General features: G+C 32.5%; 1 protein-coding gene across 6 annotated transcripts in view; it reads left to right on the forward strand.

The window, feature by feature from the left end:
- TBC1D5 (TBC1 domain family member 5) overlaps positions 1 to 24,536 on the forward strand; it is a 466,695-nt gene that overhangs the window by 211,799 nt on the left and 230,360 nt on the right. For all 6 annotated transcript variants that reach the window (XM_039837041.1, XM_039837039.1, XM_039837045.1 and 3 more), the window contains one exon: positions 19,820 to 19,889. In XM_039837041.1, coding sequence (XP_039692975.1) covers positions 19,820 to 19,889 — 70 coding nt within the window. The remainder of the gene's footprint in view (positions 1 to 19,819; positions 19,890 to 24,536) is intronic.

Here is a 24,536-nt window from a genome sequence, read left to right on the forward strand (position 1 = left end):
TGATTTTTTTTTTTTTAATTTGAAATTTAGAAACCATTATTAGCTCATAGGCTACATAAAAACAGCTGTACTTTCTAGACCCCTGATTTAGACTTGTTCGGTGAGAATCACAGTTTGACTTTGCTCGCTTGAAAATTTCTTTCTTTCTAAATACATTATAAATTTTTGATGAAACTTGTTGATATCTTAAAGAAAACTAAACTATTTACCATATAGCTTAAGTTTTCTAAACAAGGTAGTTTGTACTATGTGGTAATGACCTATATGTGTGTTTTTTGTTAACATGAGTTCATGCCTTTGTTTATTTGTTTGGTGCTGGGGATACTAAGATAAATGAGAATACCCCTAGATCCAAGGAATTTACAATTTAATGAGAAAAGTAAAGATCTCACTTAAAATGTATTTTTTTACATGGCTAGGGTTTTACTAGGAAGGAATGGGAGGACTAATCAAAATATAGGGGGCTGTAAAATCAAAGGTGGCAGCAAGGGATACACAGCATGTTGAAAAAGGCGATTATCTGGGATTGAGTGCAGCATAGATTTCTTGTTGGTGCTGGTGAAGATATAAGGAAATAATGTGAGTGGCGCAGTGTAGAATGGATTACAAAACAGATGGAATCAAGAAAATTAGTTAGAAAGCTAGGTCACCAGTTAAGAGACTATTTCAGTCAGCTGTGAGGTGACAAGGCTGTCAAGAAGGGACATACTACTGATAATGAAAGAAGGATATAGATGAGAAAGTGATTATAGATGAGAAGGCATATAGATAAGAAACTATAGATGATTTTCGTGTAGTTTAAATCAGATGCTGGGGACAAAATCCATCAATGGCAAATGTATGGGTAAGAAAATGAGAAAGTGGAAGCAATGTCCGTATACCACTGTTTTAAGCAGTGGTGAAGTAAGTGAAAATAAGGTTAAAGAAAGAATGCTCTAGCTCTAGAAAGGATTTTTTAAGGCTCTGGGATGCAATTTCTCTTGAGAGGAAGGAATCAACAAAGGGGAAGGATTGGAAGTTGATATAGAAAAAAAGTACTTATAGAATAAGGTACCAGTAGAGGAGAAGGGAGAGAATAAAATACTTGGTGGACTGTAGGGATGCTTATAGGGAGAGAATAAAATGCTTGGTGGACTATAGGGATGCTGCTTTCTCTGAGATAAGGGAGAAGTAGAAAGATGTGGGTGAATATTCAGTGAAGTTTTAATTAGTAAGAAGTATGTAGGGGCATCTTTTGTTAGAGTGGAACAATCAGTTAGGAAAACCAGTAACTCTCGTCTTCATGACCTTGATTTCAGTTTATTTTATTAAGAGTGAGAAAGGCAAATACAAATAAGGAACTTGAGAAATAAAGTGTGAATTAAATTAATAATGACATCACCAACAGCTATGAGAAGAGGATACAGTTAATATAGGATCACATGAAATTGTGTCGATCTTATCTTCAAGCTTCATGTTCTGCCTTCTACAACAACCACAGCAGAGCTTAGTGGCTAGAAAGTATAGTTGTTCAGATATTTGTTTCAAGACCAAGACTAGGGTGAGACAAGTGAAAAGATCATATTACTGATTTCTCCTTTGCCATGGCTTAGACTAGCAATGTTAATGATTTTGTCTTCATATAAAATTTTGGTATTTTCATAACCACTTTTTTTTTTGTATTGGTGTGATTTTTAAAAAAATATTACATAAAAACATTTTTATCTTACTGAGTTTTTGGCCTCCCCATATATTTTATGAGCTTAATTTTAAGAGCTAACTTTATTCATTCACTTCACCCTAAACTAGTCCTATTTATTGAACAGTGAAGTCTCTCAGAGTTCATGACCGCCAGAACACAGGATCTTTGAGAATATGAGCTTGAGCTGAGGGACCACAGTAACTAATGCAGTAGAACGTGGAAGTAGACAAAATGGGACCAGCAAGTTGAGGATTGAATCAGCTTTTTGACACCCAGGCCATGCTTTCTCATGCTACCTTCAAAATGCTTGTAGAATTTCTACAAACCAAAATGCTGATGAGGTTTAGAAGCAGAATGGTAATAGGGTAAAATGGAATGGTGGTAGGAGGTTTTTTATTTTTTATTTTTTTTTGAGTTGTTTTTTAAATCCATTGCATGCTTATACCTTTGAGAAACCAAGTCTTTGAAGAAAGAAGTCTTTTCCTGCCCTGAAGGAGTTGTTTTGTGACAGGACCATTTCATGACCATGCTGATCTCTTACTACCTATTATTCACCCATTTAGTGCCTTGCTTTATTCAGCAGGGAAGTTCCCAATAATGTAATGTGGCCAAGATAATAAAGTTATGGTCAAAGCACACTGCATTCTGAAATAGGAAAATTAGTGCCAGGAAGGTGTGTACAACCATGGGATCTGTGCAGTCTGGCATTGTATTTTTAATTGCTATGTCTTTAAAGAAAAGGTAATGCTTCAGTTTATCCAAGATTTACAATTTTAAATAGACAGGAAGCAGTAGAGCCCAGGTGAGCTCTCTTCTTTAGAGCCATGGTAAGCAAATGACAGCTACTATTAGAAATTTGGTCAAGGTTGTTAAGATTGAAAGGTTTAAATATCAATATGTGGATAATGGAGGAAACCAAGGAAATTAATTCACCACCATCTCCTTCTTTCCCATTTATTAAGAAAGAGTAGAACTGACTTCTTCAAGAATGAGTAAATAGTCAAAGACCAAAAGATTCAGTTATATGAAATATAAAATAAGGGGAGCATTATCCTTAGAGGACAGAGTAAAGATATATTCATAGATATATGATTTAAATCTAGATTTTAAAAATCTAGATAAAAACGGTTTAAATCTAGAAAAAGAAAGTACATTTTATTAAAAAATGCTTAGTATTTTCAATGAGCATACATGTTCTTTTAAAACAATGTATGAAAGATGTTAAAAGATTGAGGTGAAAAGAAATCAGGCTAAGATATAGGAAAAGATAAAGAGGGAGCTGGAAAAAAAGTATAAGAATTTGAAATATAATAGCTGAATTGAAATATCTGTTAGAAGCAATAAAGAACAGAATGAAAGCATAAATTTAATGCATAGATAAGACAAATTGAAAGGACTGTATAAAATGAGGTGATGGGTATGAGGAGAACCAACATTCTTTCTGGAACATTGAGATTCTGGAAAGGAGATTGGGGAAGACAGGAGACCACTTCACAAAGACCGTGATGCTTTGGATGGGTGTTTAGGGTTGAATTTGTAATCAGGTCAAACAAAACATATACACACACGTAGACAGCATCGCAAGCCCTTAACTTATAGCTTACCTTGATAAACGTGATTATTTATGTGAAGATTATTCTGGTAGTTGTTTTTAGAACTATTGAGGGAGAAAATGAAAGCAGATACTGAAACTTCTGAAAAGTAGCAGTCCATGGGTTAGGCTATGACCAAAGAAAGCAGTGTGGTGGCTTTGCAAATGAAGGACAGTATAAGCATTGTGAACAATAAATCAGCCCAACTCAATGACTATCAAATGTAGAGGTAAAAGAGTGAAAACTTCTAAGTCTGGGATTTGAGAGAAGCCCAAGTAAATATATAAGAACATATTAACAAAACCTGTTGGAAATGTAAGGAAACTTTCAACCAGACAGGTGTGTGCGCACGCGAGTATGTGCATATGTGTAGAACATGAACAATTATCTTAACTTAAAATGAAGTTAAATTGTGCTTGTACTATTACTTTGGTATTAACATGCTTGAGAGTAATACATACCATAAACTGCATATATTTCTAATTATACTGCCTTGTCCTATACTGTGCTTGAATCAACCTACTGTGGAATGTTATTTTCTGTGCTTTATTTGCAAGTTAACATTTTAATAATTATCATAAATAGTTACCTGATTTGCATATTCTGGTTCATAATCCAACTGTTCTGTGGATCAACTACAGTTCTGTTATTATTCATGCCAAGACTTGTATATTAGTCTGAATAATCTATCCTAGGCTGCATTTCTGTTTCCAGTTTTCTGAGCTTTTTATAACTCTTAAGTATAGTGCTTTTTTAATCAAAAGATTGAATCATGCATGTGCTAGTATAATAATCTCCCTAACCCACTATTATATTGAAGCTAATTTTTATTGTTGTATAATCACCAACATTTCTGTGTAGTATCTTTTTTTTTAACTTTTGTCACTCTGAGTTTGATATTCAAGTGGTATTTAAGTGATCCATCATCTTTTGTCCTTTCAGAATATATATGTTAAAATAAATGATTGTGGAACATACACAAAAAATTTTGAAAACATTACTTTTGGAGAATCAAATTATAAAATCTATGTAAATTATAAAGTTATATCTTATATATATATAAAATCTACTAGATAACATAGTAGAAACGGTCATAGTAGAGAGGCAAAATGACTGAGAGATGTGATTAATAACTTGGCTATAATATAACTAATGATACTAACATACCCAGAGAATAACAATCTATGAGAATGAGGGTCAGCTGGAAATGGAAAGAAGTAAGTATTGGTAGTAATCATTTGAACATTAGCTACAGAGGAGCAGTTGTTTTAAAAAACCACAATGTTCTCAGCAGTTATCTCCAAAGATGTAGAAGGATGAATGCATCAAGTAGAAAAATATAAATCCATTAAAATTAGTCTTCTAACCCTCCTTTACTAACCAAATAGTTTTTCTTATATGCAGAGACGATAGTGGTTAGACTTGCAAATATCTGATCCTTCTTACAGATATTTGTTGGTTCCACATAATGCATTCATTATTTGGCATATATACTTTAATTTCTTATATGAACAGAAATGGCTCAAAGTACCTGAATTCAGTAAAATCTGATGTGCTGAAAAATTCTGCTTTTAGGGTTTAGGACTGAGTACTTACCACCAGAGTGCTAAAGGTTCAGATAAGAAATAGACCATATTCCATGAAGGAATTCCATTCCTCAACTCCATATAATACATTCTCATTATATCATTGAATCTGATATAGTCTGCTGGATTTTTAAAAATTCTGTTCTTGTTTTCTATTTGTTATAAACTTACAGGGTCAATTTGGCATGGAAATCTCCATTTTTCCTGAAGCATTGTGACTTCATTTCATCTGTTACCTATGAATGGTGATTCTTGTTTATTTATCGATGTCATAACATTGTACTTTAAACTGTGGATTATTAATAATGTGTACTCTACAGCATTGTCTTTTATATGTCTGAACTATTCTCTATCAGCAAGTATTATAGAGATAAAAGATAAAGTCCTTATCTTGCTCATATCTATATTCTCTCTACAGTGCCATGCAAAGTATTTTAAGTTGTTTTAATTAAACTGCAGTATTTATCTACACCTTACTACGAATAAATGTAATCATGAAATATTTAATCCTGACCTAAATATACTTATCCTCAAGGTTAGAAATTGGTGGGGAATTTGATATCGTAGACATTACTTAGCTGCCTAACTTTGATAGAATAAAGGCATTGGCTTCTGGCCCATTGCCTGACATGTAGTAAGCTTTAGCTGGTCATTTGATGAATGGGTGAACTTAAGTGGAAAGTTATTATAGTAAGCTTTGAAAACCATAGTACATAGAGTTAAATAGAAATAGTTGGGATGGCTTCTGGTTTCTGATCTGAGATGTTGAGAGCTGGGGAAAAAATCATTCCCAAATATACAAAAATAAAAAGCTGGACAAATAGCAAGTTCACTACATTTTTTGAACCCATCGAGTGCTTAAATTTTAGGGTAATGAACTGGCCCCAGAGTCTTGGGAGAGATAGACACCTCTCTCTTGCATAGAGAGGCAAGATACAAGTACTCCTGACTTACCTTGGCAAGACATGGCCAGAAACGTGTTGGAAGATTTCAATTAAAATGATCATTGAACTGATGGAGTCTAAGGGTGTACTGGTGGGGAAAAGGTGAAGCCCCTGGGGGAGCCACAAAAACAGATCACCATACCCTCTTGTGTGGATATTTCTTCATGAACCCCAGCAGCCAATCAGAGAAAATCTGGGGGAGAAGAGTATAGCAGCCACAGAAGGAGGAACCATAAACTTTCCCTGGACTCTCTTCGCCCTTTTTTTCTCTTATGGTACATAGGCATATTCTTATGGGGGTAACTACAACAATTACTGTTGCTTTTGGGCACTGGCGGAATCCCGTTCCACCTGGGAGATGGGAACAGGAGGGACAAAATACTCCAACAAACAAACAAACATGCAAACACCTCAACCACTAAGGAAGGGACAGGAATATCTACAGGAACTAGAATTATACCAGGAGAGAGGAAGGAACGCTGAGAAGGCATATACATGAGACCTTGGGACACAATGCTCATCTAAGACTAAGTCTTAATCAAAAGATGAAATAATCCTCTCCCCCATTTTTCCCTTTCTGCTGCCAGAACAACAAGTATCAAATCATAAGAAACTTGCAAGAGACTTACCTTTTCTGAGTACAAAGATTTCAGATTGAGTGTGGACCAGTTATGAGAAAAGAAAAAATTGGGGCACATTAAATACTCCATCCCCAACACAAGGTCTCACTATAGGAATTTGTAGTCTGCTGCACTGAGTTGTAGCCACATCAATGGCTAATTTCAAACCTACCTTGACTCCTAATTTAGATTAACTTGAAGCCCTATGGTAAAGTTCTAGTAGAAGGAAGCATATGCTCATTTCCAAGCATAAAAACTACCTTATCATTCTGCTTTATCAGACACTTGATGACAGTAATATGTAAGAACTTCAATAAGTCACAAAGCATATGAAAAAGCAAGAACAAAATACATTCAAAAGGACAACACAATCATCGAAAACAGATACAGCTATGACACAAATATTGTAACTATCCCACATGGAATTTTTAAATAACTATGTATAATATGCTAAAGACAGTAGTGGAAAAGCTGGACAACATGCAAGATCAGATGGTTAATTTCAGCAGAGAGATGAAACTTATATCAACAGATTGAATGGATATCCTGGAAATGTAAAACACAGTAACAGAAATAGAGAATGCCTATGACAAGATCATAAGTAGAATTGACAGACACCCCCCACTACCACAAAAAAAAATCAGCAAACTAGAACTACTTCAATAGAAATAACTCAAATTGAAACAAAGAGAAAGATTAATTAAACAGAACAACCAAAAACCATAAGATAATATCGAATGGTACATGTAATTGGAATCCCAGAAGAAGAGAGGTACAGAAGAAATAATGACCGTTAATTTCCCCAAATTCATAACAGATACTAAACTACAGATTCAAGAAGCTCAGAGAGCACAAAGCAGAATACAGAAAACAAAGAAAATGGAATAATTTAAAAATGCAGGCAAATTATATTCAAACTGATATAAACAAAAGACAAAGAAATTCTTAAAGGCAACCAGAAAAAATTATCATTGTTATAATAGTAATAGAAAACTAATACAAAATATTACACATAGAACTATGTAAGAGAGCAGATTTCTCTTCAGAAATCATGCAAGGTAGAAGGAGATCATGGAGTGATATCTTTAATGTGCTGAAAGGAAGAATAAATCAATTTAGAATTTTATACCCAATGAAAATATCTTTCAAAAATTAAAGAAAAAAAGACTTTTTAAAATAAGCAAAAACCATGTGAAATTTATTATTAGCAAACCAATAAGAAATGTTAAGAAATGTTAAAAGAGGGTTATCAGGCATAGGTAACATGATAGGACAAAGACACTTGGATCTATACAAAAAAAATAAGAGCATTGGAAGTGGAACAAATGTAAGTAAAATAAAATAACTTTTTTCTTAATTTTTAATTGCTCTAAAATGCGACTTAAGTAAAAAGTATAGCAATATATTATACATTTGTAAAATTAAAGTACATGACTACAATAGCACAAAGGATGAGAAGGAAGAATTTGGAATATACTCTTGTCAGGTTCTGACATTACACTTGACTATATTATTTGAAGGTAGACACTGATGAATTAAATATATATTGTAAGCCTAGAGCAGGGATCGGGAGCTTTTTTCTTAAAGGGCAATATAATACTTATTTAAGGCTTGCTTGCTTAATGATCTCTGTTGCTGCACCCATCTCTTCCATCATATTGTGAAAGCAGCCTTAGTACCTAAACGAATAAACATAGCTATGTTTCGGTAAAACTTAATATACAAAAACAGTTAGCTGGCCCACAGGCCATGGTTTGTCAACCCCTGCTCTAGATCATCCATTAAAAAATACAGAGATATAAATAATAATTTAGTAGAGATGATCAGATAGAATCATAAAATATCCTCAACACAAAAGAAGGCATGAAACGAGAAAAAAAGAAATGAAGAACAGATGGAACAGAAACAAGAGAGCTAGCCGGATGCTATATTTTAATTCATTTATATCAATAAGCACATTAATAAGAATAGTCTAAGCGCATCAGTTAAAAGGGAGACATTGTCCAAAAAAGATTTAAAAAAACAAGAAACATTTATATATTGCCTGCAAAGTCATTTAAATTAAAGATGTGGCAGGCTGAATAACGCACCCCTCCCCTAATACTTCTACATCCTAATCTCCAGAACCTATGAATATGTTACCTTACATGGCAGGAAATTATGTTGAGATCAGGAAATTATCATGGATTTTCTGAGTGGGCCCAGTCTAATCTTATGGGTCCTTAACAGCACAGTACATTTCACTGCCTCAATCAGAAATAAGTGACAACAGAAGAAGCAGGAGAGATACAAAGCGTGAGGATGTCTTGACTCATTGCTATAGCTTTGAAGATAGAAGAAGGCAAGGAATGTGCATGGCCTCTAGGAACTGGGAACTGTCCTCTACTTACACACCTTAAGGAATTGGGGACCTCAGTTTCTGAGGAACTGAGTTCTTTGAACACCCTAGTGAGCAAGGAAACAGATTATTTCCTAGAGCCTCCAGTAAAGTACATAGCCCTACTCATACCTTGGACTCATACCAGTGAGACCTGCGTTAGAATATTCTGACCTGCTGAACTGTAAGATAGTATATCTGTGGTGTTTTATGCTTCTAAGCTTTTCATAATTTGTTATAGCAGCAATAGAAAACTAACACAAATGACGTAGACAGATCAAAAGTAAATGGATGGAGAAAGATTACCATGAAAACATTAAACAAAAGAGAGCTGGAGTAACTATTAATATCAGACTAAGTAGGCTTCAAAACGATTGTTATTAGGGATAAAAAGGGCATTACATATGATCGTGTCTGGCTTATTTCACTTAACATAATGCTTTGAGGTTCAGCCATGTTTTAGCATGTATCAGTATTTTGTTCCTTTTGTATTGTTGAATAGTATGCCATTGTATAAATGTACCACAGTTTATTAGATTATTCAATGGTTGGTGGATATTTGTATTGTTTTCAGTTTGGGGCTATTATAAATAATGCTGCTGTAAACATTGACCATAGACCTTCAAGTAGACATATGTATTCATTTCCCTTGGGTAGACTCCTAAGAGTAGAATTGCTGGGTTAAATGGTGAATTTATATATAACTTTTGAAGAAATTGCCATACTGTTTTCCAAAGTAACTACATTATTTTACACTCCTACCAGCAATGTATGAGGCTAGTTTCTCCACATCTTCACTAATACTTCTATATTGTCTTTTTGTTTATAGCTACTCTTTTGGCTTGATTTAGCTATTGTTATTGTTATAGTCCATGGGAAAGACAGAAAGCTAATACAAGACATCAGGATTTTTTTTTAACAATTGAAAAAGAATTTATCCGTATCACTTGTGCATGCAAGGCTACATCTAACATGAAGTAGCTATACAATATAGTCTGTACCTAGTTTGACTATTACTAATGAGAACATAATTAGATTATATTGATAATTTGCATAGTATGATTTTGATGTTTTTAAAAAGGTTTGAATTTTGAAGATCTACTAGGAGTCTGTATTGTCTCAAAGTTTTCTGAGGCTCTGTTTATTTTATTTTTTTAATCTTGTGTTTCTTTCTTCTTCAAATTGGATAACTAATAATTGATCTATCTCCTAGTTCATTAACTTGTCACATCAACCCCATGATGTTATGGAGCCCATCTAGTGAATTTTTTTTTATTTCAGATGCTGTACAGTTTAAAATTTTTCATTTGATTCTAATAGTTTCTTTTTTTATTTTTTTAACGTTGACTCCTATCTTTCCATTTACTTCAGGAGTGTGCACTGTTGCTTCAAGGAGAGAAGTTATAGTAGCTTCTTTAAAACTTTATTGATTGCAAATCTGGGTCTTCTCAGGGTCGGCATCTGTTGGTTATATTATGCCGTGCGACACTTGGCCAGATTTTCCAGGTTCTTGGTATATCATGTAATTTGAGATTATGTCCTGAAAATTTTAAATACTTTGTTTTGAAACTCTAGATTCTGTTAAATCTTCTAGAGAATTTTTTTCTTTTTCCTTTCTCCTTTACTTTTCTTTTTTCAGTCAGCTCAATTCGGTCCAGACTACCAATTCAGCTTTGCCTTCTGTGGATGGTGGTTTCAGTGTCAGTTCGATTTTTAATATCCTTTTTATGCTTTTTTAGTCTGTACATGTGACCCTCAGGGGTTAGTCTGGGACTATGGTGGTACTTTACACATAGGTCAATTCTCAAAGTGTTTGCTATGCTTCTTTGGGTATGTTTTGAAGATATATAGTTTCGGGGTGAACCTAGAATTTGTGTCAGTTCATATACAGAATTAGAGAATCCCCTTGTCCAGTGCTTTCTTCTCCAAGATAACCCCTGACTTGTTCTATGAGAGCTTTTGCCTCTCATACTATCATACGGTTTCACATGAATGGGGCCACTTTCATGGCAAACGGATGAAAGAAAAAGAAAAGAACAATGAGTATTTCCCACTCACTGTTCGCACTACAGGGGCCCCTATTCCTAGTTTTCTGTCCAAAAAGATAGCTTTATTCCTCAGGGCTTTACATGCCCATGTTACTGCTGCCACCCACCCACTGTGGCAGTGTAATTCTGCAGTTAGGCCTGGCCTTGTTGCAAGGTTGGAAATGAAAAAAGGAACAGAAGACTCTTCTTAGTTCCGTGAAAATGGGATTGGAGTTTTTGCTCTCTGTGCCTGCTGTTTAGTTCTCAGTCAGATTCAGCATGACCTGAGCTCAAAGCTGGGAGTTACAAGAGGGAAAAAAAAACCCTCAGAAAACTCATCACCACATATCTTGTTTAATATGCTTGCTATTATTTACTTTTTAGAGTCCTCAAGAAGTTGTTTTTTGCACTTTGCCCAGTTTTTAGTTGTAATCAGTGGATGAGATAGGCTTACAGTGATGCTCCATGTTGGATGAGATTAGAAATCCTACTAGTAATCCATAATGTTTTACTGTTTCTTCTATTTATTTATTTATTTTTTTGTGATTCAGATATTAGTCTTAAAAAACCAAATGCATTTCTGATCTATGTAGAAAGCAGTTTATAAAAATAAAATTATTAACAGTGAAATTAAAATTATTGCATATGGAAATACCATTTTAGGATGGTATTTAGTAATACATTTATTAGTTTTCTGCCATGAAAATCCTTTTTAGATTATTTCAGAGGACTTCAAATCCTCATTTGGGCTATCTTAGAATTAAGTAAGTATGCAGTTGTCTCTGCCCATTTTATTGGACTATCCTGGGAACCAGGTCCTAGCTGATCTCTTAGCTTCCATTTTGCCCCCACTCCCTTCAATCTAATCTTCATATAGCTAGAATGATCTTTTCTAAACATGAAATCAATAATCTTTTTTTTATCATTTTAAAACTTTACCATGACTTTTCATTGTACTTGTAAAATCTAAACATCTTCCTATAAAACTCCAAGTTTATGGCCTGGCCCCTCTTTGTCCCATAGACCTCATTTTCTAGTACTCTCTACTCCTAGCCTTCTAGCCACATTGGCCTCCCCGCCTACCGAAAGCCAGCTTCTGCTCTAGGGCCTTTGCATGTTGTGCCCTTTGCCATAGATGTTTAAATGGTTAATTTTTTTCTTGTTACTAGAATCACAGATCAGATATTACTTCTCCCTGCAGAGAGCACCCTTCCCCAGTCGCTCGATGTCACATTATTCTGCTATATTTTCTTTACAGCTCTTATAATTATCTGAACTTACCTGTTACGAATTTATTTTCTTATGTTTCTCTGCCTGACCCTCCCTCCCTGACTTCACTTTGTTTTGTTCACCGTAGTACTTCCAGGTACTCAAACAGTGCCTGGCACACAGTAGATCTCAATAAATAATATAAATGAGCTTTAAAAATGGTAAATTGTCATAATTAAGATGGTATGAAAATAGTGTCATCAATATGGATGGCTATTCTATTATTTTTTACCTTGTAGTGTAAGAGCTTCCTACAACCACCCTCAAATTGCTTCACCTTGAATTTCATTTCAGATTATCTTTTAAAAGCTTCAAACCTTAGCATGTTCTGTTTCTACTTAAAATGTTTAAGATGACTTTCACGAAGTCCTAGTACATGCATATCTCTAGTAGAGTACTCTTCATCCCTTTATTTGGTTAGTGACCTCTCCTCTCTCATGTGTGTTTGTACAGTAGGGTGTGTAACTTAAAAAAATTTTTCAAAGTTGTCGTAGTACATCTCTTCTGCTAAACTTTCAACAAAATCAGGGATGACTGAGATGGATTTTGAGCTTTTACTTACAACCACTATATCACCAACACTAAAATATAGAAGGGGCTCAACACATGATTGTTGAAAGAATAAAAAAAGTAGAAGAGCTATCACATGATCCAGGTACATGACTAGGAGTGTGAATCAGAATCTTAGTTAGGGCTCATAACTACTATGAATGCTATTTTTTTATATTCTAAAAGTATAGTTGAATTTTGTATATTGCACATTTCCTTGCAAGTTTAAAGGAAGAGTCATTACTTTTTTTACATATTTCTATTTATTATCAGGTTTAAAAAATCACCTCCACTAATAAATAATTATACTTTATCATAAAATGGTGAATAGAAATGAATTTATGGATTTAGATTCTTTCTTTGAAAATCAGATTTCAGTACAATTCTTTAATGTCATAAGAAAAATAATTTGCAAAAAGACATTTTTATGGCTCAATTCAAGTGTTTTTGAAATTTTTTTATTTGAAGGAAATGATAAACATTAAAATTTTTTTGATATTGTATTTGAGGATTTTAGATTACTGTATTTAATGTGATTTAGTTTAGTAAATTGTAAGACTAAAGATATGTTTGAGAATATTTACCTTTGGTTCTTCACCTGAGCTTTGCCGTTTTATAGTTAAAATACTCATTTATGCTTTTTTACATAGATTTTTGATATAAGAATTTGTTCAGTTAGCTTTTATTTAAAAGACAAAAAATATGATTACTTATCCTGTTTCATGAATGGTAATTTATGTTTCAAATAGTTCCCACTTTATTTTTCATACCTAAAAGGGAGATATTTCATATTAACTATCTAAAGTTAAGTACTTGGGGTTAATGGCTATCTCTCCATTTTATGAGGTCTTGTCTACTAGATCATAAATCAGTCTTAAAGAATCTAGCACTGATTGTAACACATAGTGAAAATGGGAAGCACCCAAAGGAATCTGTTTTGTGGAAAAATATATTTTTATACATTGAAGAAAAATAATTAATATAAATATTTTACAGTTACTCTTTGAAAAATTTATAGAAAATAAAATAGGACTTTGATACCAGATCTGTTCTTATTTTCTTTAGCAAATAATATGTATGTTACTTTTGTTATATGTATTTATTTAGGCCCTGAACAGATAATTTAATGTCAAGATTGGAATTCCCTAAGATTCTATGAAAAGCTATTTGTGTGTATATATAGGGGGTGCAGGTGCGGATATTTCATTAAAACTTTTTTAAGACTAGTAGCAAAACTAAAAATGTCAGTCGAATGTCAGTTAAACCAAATTGTTATTAGTAAGAAAAAATATTTAGCAAAGGGCAAATTACATAATAATTATCCTTGGACTTAATATTCTTTTTTTAAATTTAAAGAAATAATTTTCAAATATTCTTTGTCAATGCATTTACTTTTGAGGAAGCTCTTCCCAAAATCTATTTTGTTGTTTATCTGCTTAGTATAAATGTGTTTTGTAACTCTCTAAATTACAGCATTGGCACTGTGCAACTTTTTTGTAGGAAGGTGCTTTTGAGGACCACATAGGCCAATAGTAGTATTCTGCTTGTCATCTCCAATCCACATCTTCCCCCCAGTAATCAGTACATGTTACTGGTCACATTAGGGTAATGTACAGAGCTGGCATAGCTCAATGCTTTTTCTGTCTCCTGCTTGCTCACACTTGTTGTTGAACCCCTCTAGTGAATTTTTTATTTCAGCTATTGTATTTTTCAGCTCCAGAAATTTTTTCCTTTTATTATTTCCATCTTATTATTGATATTCTTATTTTGTTCATTCTTTGTTTACCTGATTTCCTTTCCTTCTTTATTTATGTTTTCTTTTTGCTCTTTGAGCTTCATTTAAGAAATTGTTTTAAAATCTTTGTCTAGTAAATCTAATTTTTAAATTCCTCGGGGTTAGTTTCTGTCAATTTATTTTTCTTCCTTTGATGAACCATGCTTCCTGTTTCTTTTATCCTTTGCAATTTTTTTTTTTTTTTGGATATTTTAACATTATAATTTGGTATCTCTTGATAGCAGATTCTCCCCTTCAGCAGGGTTTGCTGTTTTTTATATTTTTAACACTGTTTCTTTCTGATCATGCACCTTGCCCTGGGCATGTTCATGGCCTTCTACTTTCCCCTTTATACCTAGATATTCTTGAATGTCCTAATTTCCTAAAGAAACTCTCACCAGGCCTTTGGTGGTCAATTTTATGTTGCACTTGTACTCTTTTGCCCTAGTCTTTTGTATCTGCTGGCTTTACTTTGGCTTGCAGTGTGTTGAAAAGCAATGCCCACCACCTTTTTTGAAGACACGAGCATCGTGTGTCAGTCCTTCAAGTTAGAACACATTTGCCCAGTAATTTGCAAATATGGTCTGTTCTGCTCCCTGTGGAACCTCTAGGTTCTGCACTCTGGGAATTGGCTTTTCTCTTCAAGACAGTGGCTGTACTGGGTGGAGATGGGGATAGGGCAAGAACAGGTAAAAATGCCACAAGCTTTCAATCTGTCTTTCTTGATTCATTGTTCATTTGATTTTTGTAAATCTTTGACTGTTTTCCAGAGTGGTTTTAAAGTTGTTTTTAGTGTTTCTGTTGGAGTATGAGAATCTAGAGTTGTATATTCCACCACTCTGTTGTTGTCACTTTGCTTTCTTTTTAAAGAATTCCATTAATGATTCAATAGGAATAACAAAAACTCTATCTACTTAAATTAACATTGTCCACTTGAAATTTTACTTACTTCGAATAGCTCCTGTGTATCCCAGTTTTACATCTGAATTTTCATTATCTAAAAAATAATTTGAAAATATTACATAGAGAACTAAATATGGCCATTAAATCATTAGACTGCAGATAAATTAACAATAATCAAGAAAATTACTAAATACACAAATTTTCTGTATTTACTGGCGCCCTGGCTTTTAGGTCTACCGGGAGGTCCTGGATTTTAGCATAAATAATTTGCCTAGAGAGGCTGTTGTTTACCTGGTTCCTGAAATGTGGTGATATTCTTAGTGTGGCTATTGTCTTCATAGATAACTCTGAGTTATTATGCTTTGCCTTCACTGTTTATCATCATATGAATATACTTAATTCAGAGATATTTTTTGAATCATTACTTTAAGTGGGATTTTAAATGTAACTAAAACATTTCAGTAGTAATGCTAATTAATTTAAAAGACACAAGAGGTTTTAGGTCTTTACATTAACATTTATGACATCTTATCCTATCACAACTAAAACGTGTTTACCTACCGCTTCGTTTTCAGTAAGTTTGAACCAGATATTTTTTTCCTCCCTTACTGTTAAATATTCAGTACACACACTTGGTGACATTTCTCTAACAATTCAGAGATAAACCTGTTCTTTTTTATGTAATACTTTTCAAAAATCATACCTAGTGTGTGACGTGAGACTTAAAATTTGATTTTTCTTTTTTTTTTTTTAAGATATAAACTGAAGACACAAATGAGTACATGTGCTTATCATAGCATTATTCTGGTTCTTTTTTAACCTAACATAACTTAAAATCTCCGGTTCTCCCTTCATGAAGCAGATGTTTGTACATAAAAAGCACTATGGAAATCTATTGTAAACCTTCTTTTAGTGTGATCTCAGCAGTGCACAGATAGATACTATAAATGACCTTAGCTAAACATGACTGTAGTAAAAGCAAAAATGGAGTCCAGAATTCGATTTTCCTGTTTTGAAATTTAAGTCACCATTATATGTATTATTGGCTTAATAAGTTAGATACCAGTATATTAGAAATTACTAGTGGAAAATAAAATACTATGCTCTTTGTACCCTCATATAAAACAATATAATTACAAGCAGTTTTTTCGAATCAACCAACTTATTTTGTGAATGTTATGAACTCATTTTACAAAGTTACTTACCAACTAATGAAAAATGAATGTGTTATGTAAATTTCAGACTTTAATGGTCACAAGTAATTGATGAACTGTCTATAAATATATAATGTTGAACAATTCTGTACTCCATGTATAGTAGCAAAATATGTGTGTTATATATTATATGTAATTTATGCATTTATTTGAAATTTACTCAGTAAATACATCCACATTATTTTATTGGTTAGTTTACATTGAATATTGAAATACCTTTAAAATTACAACTGTATTACTCTATTAAATTATCTTTCAAGGAGGTGAAAGAAAGTCTGTTATCTTAAATCACATTTAAGTATTTGTTTATTTGATCGTTTAAAGGTCTTTGTGTAAGATTCCTTTAATAATGTGTGTGTTTTGTGTGTATGTGTGAGAGAGAGGAAGGAGGGAAGGAGGGAGTGGGGAGAGAGAGAGAGAAAGGAAGGGAGGGAAGTAGAGAGTGGCAGGGAGAGAGAGTGAGAGGAAGAAAGAGAGATAAAAGGAGAAAAGAGAACCTTAATGCTGAAAATAGCCTATGCATCCTTGTTACAATTACTGCTACCTGGTAACTTAGTTCAAGAATCAGAACAGCAACTAAAAACATCATATTAAACTCTCTTGCACCCTCTGTTGTTTTTTTGGGGGAACACTACACATACCTTCCCATGATTATTAATATTAGGCTTAATACAATCCCTGATAAAATTAATAGTTAGTTTATTATACTTAGCTCCAAATTAAATTGATAGTGAAATGATACTTGCTTTTAATTCTTATTTGTTGTTTCTTGTGTTACTGATATGTTTTTATTGTATAACAGCTTAAAAGTGAAAGATGAGCCTTTCTATTTTTTTTATTTTTCCTATTTACCAGTTTTAAGCCCCTCTAAATGTTTCATACGAATGAGAGCCTCTACAGGAGATAGCACACTCTGTATACAATTTTCAGAATTATAAATTCTATTTTTTTTGTAAACCTTTCAATTGTAAGACAATTTTCTTCCAAAATAAGAGTCTGGAATCGTCCATACTAAAATTAAGAATTTATAACTGTAAGGAACAGATGTTTTCATAAACATTTGCTATAATTAATTTCAACTAGAGAATTGAAGGAACAAAGCAATCTTTCCTGCTTCAAAACTTTATTGCCTTTTCCTCGTGTAGCAAACTCTGAATATTTTCTCTGATATTGTTTAGAGAAACAATTGTACTCCTTATTTGGTATGTGTTTGAGAAAGAAAAACTGCTTTTTTCCCTTACTACCATCCTTTGAAAGTTACATTTAATGTGATATATGCATTTCAAAACAGGTATAAAATGAAGAACACTCTTGTAATATATTATGACAAAACCTAGTTGTTTAAAAAAAACAAAAGTCTCTTAATTATTTGAATGATATTACATTTGATCTGATAATTTTCAGCAGAAGGCAAGAAATATTCTATTGGTAAGATTTTATGTATTTAAGTAATCATAATCTTTCGTTTTAAAGAGAAAGAAGGCTTATATCTTTAATATATGATATAGTACTTATTCTATGCTGATTATGGAGTGTTTCACAGGAAATGTCTGCAAGCTGTTAAATAACATGTGTTGTAGGAAATTTTCATTTAGCAAGACAGAGACTAATCTCCCTTAATTTTTTTTATTTATTGTAATACCATTAATTTTTTTAAAGAAAATGAAATATGTTGAGTGAGTAATCTTATGGTACCCGTGTTTTCAAAGAATTAAAATATACCCAACTAGATTAATCTTAAACATTTAAGTGTTTTCGGATTATTTCCTTCTGTAATAATCGTCAACATTTTCAAATGCTGTAATCTGTTTTAGGATTTTTGTTTAATTAAAAAAAGCTGAAAGTACATTTTCAAAAAAAGAGTAGAGTTAAAAGTTCAGTACGTGGGCTCAGTCCAGCTCTCGTCCTCCTAAACACTTAGGTGCAGCTGCAAAGAAATTGAAGAGAACCAACATTTTTGACTAATCTGTCAACTATAAAATGTGCAAAGAAAAATAGGTAGCTGTCATTAAAATTACATTTCAGCTTTCAATAATCATTTAATGAGTAGCATAATTATATAAGTATGGTATTTTAAGTACTATACTCAATAATTAAAAATAATCTTATCTTTAAAGTGAAAGCTCTGTAATTACTATTTGACTTACCCAGACCACTGTGATGATCTCCAGTGGCACCTTAGGTTGTTCAAAGTGGATTAAAAGTATAAATTTAAAATTAGATATATCATTCAATTATTTGGCTTTAAAAATCATAAAAATGAATGTAACCTAGTGTTTTTAAGTTACATGACAGGAATTAAGTGTATAAAATGTAATCGGATAGTAATCTCTTTAATTTGTTTCTAAGAATAAATAATGTTTTATAGTAGTATACTATGGTTTCATAAAACTGTACTTCGAAGTGTATATTGTAAAATTTAAAGTATTAAAATTAAATTTCTGTCAATAAGAATATGTATTTTATATTGTAGCATTGGTAAGAACTTTTTAACTTCTTTCAAAATTTTATTTTTATTGTATAATTGTTAAACTGATAGGTATGAATTTTTTCTAAATCCGAATTTATGAATCTGCCAGTTTTTTGTGACAGTTTTTTTCCCCTGAATGTTTGATATTACCAAGTGAGGGAGCAATACTTTTTGATGTAATTTTTTTCATTTTTTAAACTGCTGAACTTTTGCCCACCGTTAAAACCTAAAGTTTTGGGAACAGTGTTAGGTGTATGCAGAGCTCACTGGACTGCGTTTTTGATTGGTCTCTCCCAAGTCTGCTTTCTGTTTTACCTTTCTCCCTAACTGACCCCTAGATAGTACTTCGTTAGAGCACTGGGGGCTGGGAAACATTCCAGGTCTGCCCTCTGCCTGCCTTCTTTGACTATACCCTGTGGCCATGATGGGTGACTTGGCCTCTAACAAAAAGATTCTTTTTGTTTATGAACATTAGTCTGTGATTCAATTGTTTATAAATTTTGGTTTGTCGGTGACTCATAAGAAGAAAATGTCTGTACTGTACTTCATTTATTTCCGTTAGCAATTACTTTGGTAGTATTTCTATCCAAATTCCTAAAAATTAGGAGCAGTGATTTTGGTTTATATTTTAGCATCAAAATAAAATTTTGGCCTAAAGGGCTCTGATTACAAAAGACATTTGGGGGAGAGATAAGGAGATATATGCTTTTTGACTCAATATACTGCATAGAGCTGTCAGACAGTAGCTTTTCAACTAAAATAATCAGTTTTATAATCTCCATTATTTCAGTGTTTTTTAATTTTTTTTTCCAGGAGATTCAAATAAAAATGGAAGAAGAACAAATTCTACTTTAGATTCTGATGGGACTTTTAATTCCTATAGGTAGGTGATGAATACATAGATAAATGATATTACAAGTTAATGTACAAAATACCTAATCTTACAGGAATTTGATCTTAGAGTAGTTAGAAATTACTAACTGTTATTTTAAAAATATGACTAATGTAAATATCGTGTTGTGTGATTGTTCTGCAGACTTATTGAATAATGGAAAACGTAAGACTAATTTCTTGAATAAATGGTCTTTTGATAGATATCCATTGTTAACCTATAGTAGGATAACTGGAATGAATGGACATATAGATTAAGCTTCATTATCATCAATTTTTGTTTTTGTTTTTCCAGTATATTTGTTACAGTACTAAAGACTTCTTTTTGTTTGTTTCTTGCTAGAACTGAGAGTACTGTTTATGAGCATCTAAGAGAATATAAAATGTAATCTGTGGTTACATTAAGTGCTGTTTGTTAATATTTCTTTTGGCTTTTCAGCAAACAGGGCAGTTACATCTCAATTAGTGATTTTTTTAAAAAAGGATACACTAGTTAAGAAAACATGTATCATATCTAGTCTTTGGTTAATATTCTCCTTATAACTTGAATTTGCTTGAGTAAGTGTTTATGGAATTTGTACCCTCATAACAGAGAAACCTAGGAAGAAGAAAGATTAAAGTATTTCCAGTAATATTTCAAACTTTATATTCTGAACCAAAATGATGTAAGAACCAGGTTTTCTTTTAGGGAAAAAAGTACAGATTCAATAGTAGTACATTTTGGCATTATAGATAGCAATGCAGATTCTTGAAGAAATACTTTAATTGGAGTACATTGTCCTTATGGTTAATTAGTTCTGATACTTGTATAATGACACTATAAAATATATGCAAGAACCACACTGTACACTTGGAAACTCATTTGAATATTAAGCTGTCACTCCTTCTTTTCTATAGCAGATATGGAATTTATGCTTAGAATCTATATTTTTATTGAAATACATATTCTGTATCCCTAATTGGAACTGTGTCATTTGTTTCTTCAGATCCCAGGCAAGCTTTTACATCTAGAGTAAGGCCTCATATACAGGAAACACTCAGTAAGAATGTGGTAAATGTGAAAGTTTTTACCATTTGTTTATGAATTCCAGAAATTAGATGGTAATTGAAACACTTGACATCTTTATTTTATACCATTTGGGGTCTGTATAAATAATCAGCCATTCAGGTGTCACAGATACTACAAAAGGCTTATGTTCCCATGGTGTTTTAGAAGGTATTATCACAGCAGTAAAGCTCAAATGTTGTCATTATATTTACACTGTACGCATCCTACCTTATAAATGTTGGAATTCTCCAAATCCTTCATTTAGTGCTGAAATATAATATAAACTTGGAATTTGACATTAAATGATAGGTAGATATGATCACACCAAAACATAGGTGAATGTAAAAGATAGATAAATATTCATGATTTGTAATGTAACTGAGGAATATTAATATAATTTATTTGAAATCTTTGAGATAATATCATTATTAGATATAAATACAATAAAAATAACTAAAACAAAAGGCAAATAAATATATATTTCACAGGAAGGAAAATCTATATGTATATAAATTTTGTTGTTGAAAATCTATATGTATATAAATCTATATGTATATAAATTTCGTTGTTGAAATATATAAACAATTCTATTTGTTTAGCTAATTATAGTAAATAATGGACATAATATAAAGTTAAGAGAAATGTTTTCATGTGAATGCACAGTATTATCTTGTAGTTTATTTTATTCTTGAGTAGTTTGAAGATTGAAGTATCAGTATTATTGAGTGATAATTGTATTTTGAAAATGGGACTTCTAATGCAACTTTGCACAATAAATACTAATGTTAACTAATATATGTTTAATGATTGCCCGTCAGTGCTGTAATGTTAGGATATTAATTAATTGTTGTGATTAAAAAGGCAAGATAGAAAACTCAGGTAGTATAGTATATAAAAACAAGCTTTTAATAGTTGGCAGGCCAGTGCTGTTATTAAATAGTATTATAGTATTTAAGGTGTGAAATGAATATTTTTCTACTTAGTAGGCAATAGCTCTTACAATATAATGAGCTTACTTGTGAATTTGACACTTGGGTTAAATGCAGAATTCATTGGAGCACAGCTCTGGGGTATATTTTCATATTAAGGTTAACTGATAAAATCCAGGAATTGTTGCAGAATCACATGAAAATGGCAACAGAATTGTCAGTAAAATTCACTTTTGAAAATGAAAATTATTTTTCTCCTGCCACCATAGCTCTTTTAAACTAACTAGAAATAGGTTGTTGGAAACATTTGAATATTCCAACCCTCAAACATTCTAACAAGTCTACCTTTGTATTATTTAAACTGGCTCAGAAACTCTGACCTTCCTTCACAGTTAGACAGTTCTGGCTGTCAGCCTAGTATGAACATACTCAAGCTGTATATACTTGTGTCCAGGATAATGATTAGCATTAGTTTGTTATCTATAAAATGAACATTATAATCTCTAACCTGCTTCCTTCTTACAGTCATTTTAAAGGCTGAGACAAAATGTCTAAGATAAAGCTTTTGGAAAATCTAAATGTAAAGTAATGGCATTATTATTCTTCTTTTGTGCTTACCTTCTGTAAATTGTCAACTTGTCCTCATTTAACATTCCAACAGGTGTACCCTTTTATAGCATATGCTAGGTTTTATTAACTTTTGAATTCAGGCCTGAATTACTCACCTAAATCTGTATCTTTCCATTATTAGTTTGTATTATTGTGGTCTTAGATTTTCCATTTCAAGAGGGCATAGCCTCTGTTTTTTGTTGTTGTTTTGTTTTTATGTTTGTTAATAATACCTAAACATAGTGAGTTGGTTCAGATCCTGACTCCAGATACTTTAGAGACTTTGGACAAGTGTTACCCTGACTTTCCTCACCTTTGAAATGGGCGTAATAAAACACACTTATTATGAGGAATTTAATGGAGTGGACTCATGTGTTAAATGCTGAATAAATATTAGCTGCTTTCATCTTCCACTCAGTGTCATCATCATCATTAATTTTTTGGTAGTGTAGAGCTTTTTTACAGCGCTTTAATATAGAGGCACCAAAAAGAAGATTTAAAAATGTGTCTTAGCAGGAGAATAACTTTTGTCTATTATCAGAAAGGAAGCTAAGAACCAGTTTCACCAGAGGTTCAAAACTCTCAATCTCTGACTAATATTCTAGATTGCCTTTGTATATCAAAATTGTACACATAGTAAAGATAAAAGGAAGGTGTTTACTATCAGTATAAGTTCAGAGGAGAATTTTTGGAATTTCGACAAATTTTGAAATTTAAAGTTTACTGACTTTTACTATAGCTTTGTGTGCCTAATGCTCATAGATTTTGTTTTTTATAGGCTAGGAGATTTTACTTTGGATTTGTGTCTTTTGTGGTTCTAGCTTCATTGATTCAAGATAGAGTACAGCTGCATTTAGCTCCTATGCCACCACTATGATTATTATATGATGGCTGGCCAATAGACTGCTTCATGTTTTGGAAGTTTTTGTTTAAATTTGATTATATATCTCCTAACTAATTTGCAGATGATGTGTTAAAATGGAAAATGCAAAAGAATTGAGAAGATATTATGCATTATATTTCGTAAGTTTTTAGAGACCAATTTTAAGATTTTCTGTCAGATTATATGAGCTTTCTCTTTTTCTTATGTAACCATTAAAACTGAGAGACCCCTTGCTGGGTATGAAAAAAAAGTAGTTTGCCAATTAGCAGTTGCAAAAGCTGTTTAACTAAGTAACTGTAGCACAAGACCACAAGGTAGAAAGAATATTCTCAGTACCATCCCCATCCCCTCTGCCCAAGGGCGGCTGACCTTCTCCTCTCCAAAGAGGCGAGCCCCTTGCCAGCACATATGACTACAGACTATTACATTAATCTGTTTAGCTGTAGTACCAGCTGCTTGCATGTTTTTAATTATCTTATTAGGTGGTATAACTGTGACCTATGAAATAAATTGAAGGTGAACATTTTTAAAGTTTTCTTCTTTTACCCTGTGTTTCTAAATATCTTTATTGATCAAATTATAACTTTCCACAAATGTTCATAGGAAGTCTATATGGCTTTTACGCCAGTGTAATGCTTAAGTATTATGTCATAATTCCCAAATAGGAAATAACTTAATTTTTGTCTCATTAGGTTGTGTTTATATAGCCACAAATCCATGTTAAAATCCATTGGTTTAATAGTCAATTTAGTTAGAGAAAACTCAGACCAGTTATTGGCATTCTCTGGGAAACTCAAAATATTCCTTAATTTTCAAACATTGTCTTGGCATTGTATAAATGGGTAGGATAGCATGTAAATCACTGTAGATTGCTTTAAAATAAATTTGAATGTTTTAACTCTGATTTTCTAGATTTTGTATATACACTAGTAAGTCGTCTGGCCTACCCTAATTATTTTAAAATTTTAATTTCACATGCTACCATTTCTGAGTATATTTTCCCAAGCTGTGCTGTTAGGAAAAATGTACTGTCATCTAGATTTTGACAAGTGGATAATTTTCAAATAATACTTTGTAAATGAGATGTTGACTCCACAAGACACAGTTCAAAATAATAGCAACCAATGGTGGTCCAGTTATAAGTCAGAGCCAAGAAACAAAGGGTGTAGT

Source organism: Pteropus medius, unplaced genomic scaffold (assembly GCF_902729225.1).
Source record: "Pteropus medius unplaced genomic scaffold, Ma_sr-lr_union100, whole genome shotgun sequence".
Taxonomy (NCBI): Eukaryota; Metazoa; Chordata; class Mammalia; order Chiroptera; family Pteropodidae; genus Pteropus; species Pteropus medius.